The sequence below is a fragment of the Varanus komodoensis genome, unplaced genomic scaffold, assembly GCF_004798865.1.
Source record: "Varanus komodoensis strain SLA01 unplaced genomic scaffold, ASM479886v1 scaffold64, whole genome shotgun sequence".
In the NCBI taxonomy this organism is placed as follows: domain Eukaryota; kingdom Metazoa; phylum Chordata; class Lepidosauria; order Squamata; family Varanidae; genus Varanus; species Varanus komodoensis.
The window spans coordinates 332,277-333,219 of NW_025336273.1; the positions used below are offsets into that span (position 1 = coordinate 332,277).

At 52.6% G+C, this 943-nt stretch overlaps 1 protein-coding gene across 9 annotated transcripts in view; it reads right to left on the reverse strand.

Annotated features, from left to right (window-relative positions):
• The window catches only part of LOC123033642 (A-kinase anchor protein 12-like), a 12,984-nt gene that overhangs the window by 4,130 nt on the left and 7,911 nt on the right, over positions 1–943 (reverse strand). For 2 of the 9 annotated variants that reach the window (XM_044450350.1, XM_044450344.1), the window contains exon 4: positions 80–265. The exons of 1 other annotated variant lie outside the window; for it this stretch is intronic. In XM_044450350.1, coding sequence (XP_044306285.1) covers positions 80–265 — 186 coding nt within the window. Of the gene's footprint in view, positions 1–7; positions 266–562; positions 620–943 lie in introns of all 9 variants that reach the window. 6 more of the 9 variants (XM_044450351.1, XM_044450345.1, XM_044450346.1 and 3 more) reach the window with 5 other exon arrangements.

The window sequence follows — 943 nt, forward strand, 5'->3', positions numbered from 1 at the left end:
CCTGCACCTTGGTCACTGCCTTCAGGTGAGACTCCTTCCTCTGTAACTCCTGCTTGTTGGGCAACATCTTGGGATGTACCTGCCACACTTTGGACTTCACGTGTTGGTGTAACAGCAGTACCGGCCACTCCTGCACCTTGGTCACTGCCTTCAGGTGGGACTCCTTCCTCTGTAACTCCAGCATGTTGGACAACATCTTGGGATGTACCTGCCACACTTTGGACTTCACGTGTTGGTGTAACAGCAGTACCGGGCGCTCCTGCACCTTGGTCACTGCCTTCAGGTGAGGCTCCTTCCTCTGTAACTCCAGCATGTTGGACAACATCTTGGGATGTAACTGCGCCATCTGAGACTCCAGCATCCTGGACATTTTCTCCAGGAGAAACTGCTTCACCTGCAATTCCTCCTTGTTGGCCCTCGTCTTGGGATGTACCTGCCACACTTTGGACTTTATGTGTTGGTGTAACATCGGTACCGGCCGCTCCTGCACCTTGGTCACTGTGTTCAGGTGGGACTCCTTCATCTGTAACTCCTGCTTGTTGGACAACATCTTGGGAAGTACCTGCCGCACCTTCGACTTCAAGTGTTGGTGTAACAGCAGTACCGGCCACTCCTGCACCTTGGTCACTGTCTTCAGGTGGGACGCCCTCCTCTGTAACTCCTGCTTGTTGGACAACATCTTGGGATGTAACTGCGCCATCTGAGACTCCAGCATCCTGGACATTTTCTCCAGGAGAAACTGCTTCACCTGCAATTCCTCCTTGTTGGCCCTCGTCTTGGGATGTACCTGCCACACTTTGGACTTTATGTGTTGGTATAACATCGGTACCGCCTACTCCTGCACCTTGGTCACTGTCTTCAGGTGAGACTCCTTCCTCTGTAACTCCTGCTTGTTGGGCAACATCTTGGGATGTAGCTGCCGCACTTTGGACTTCATGTGTTG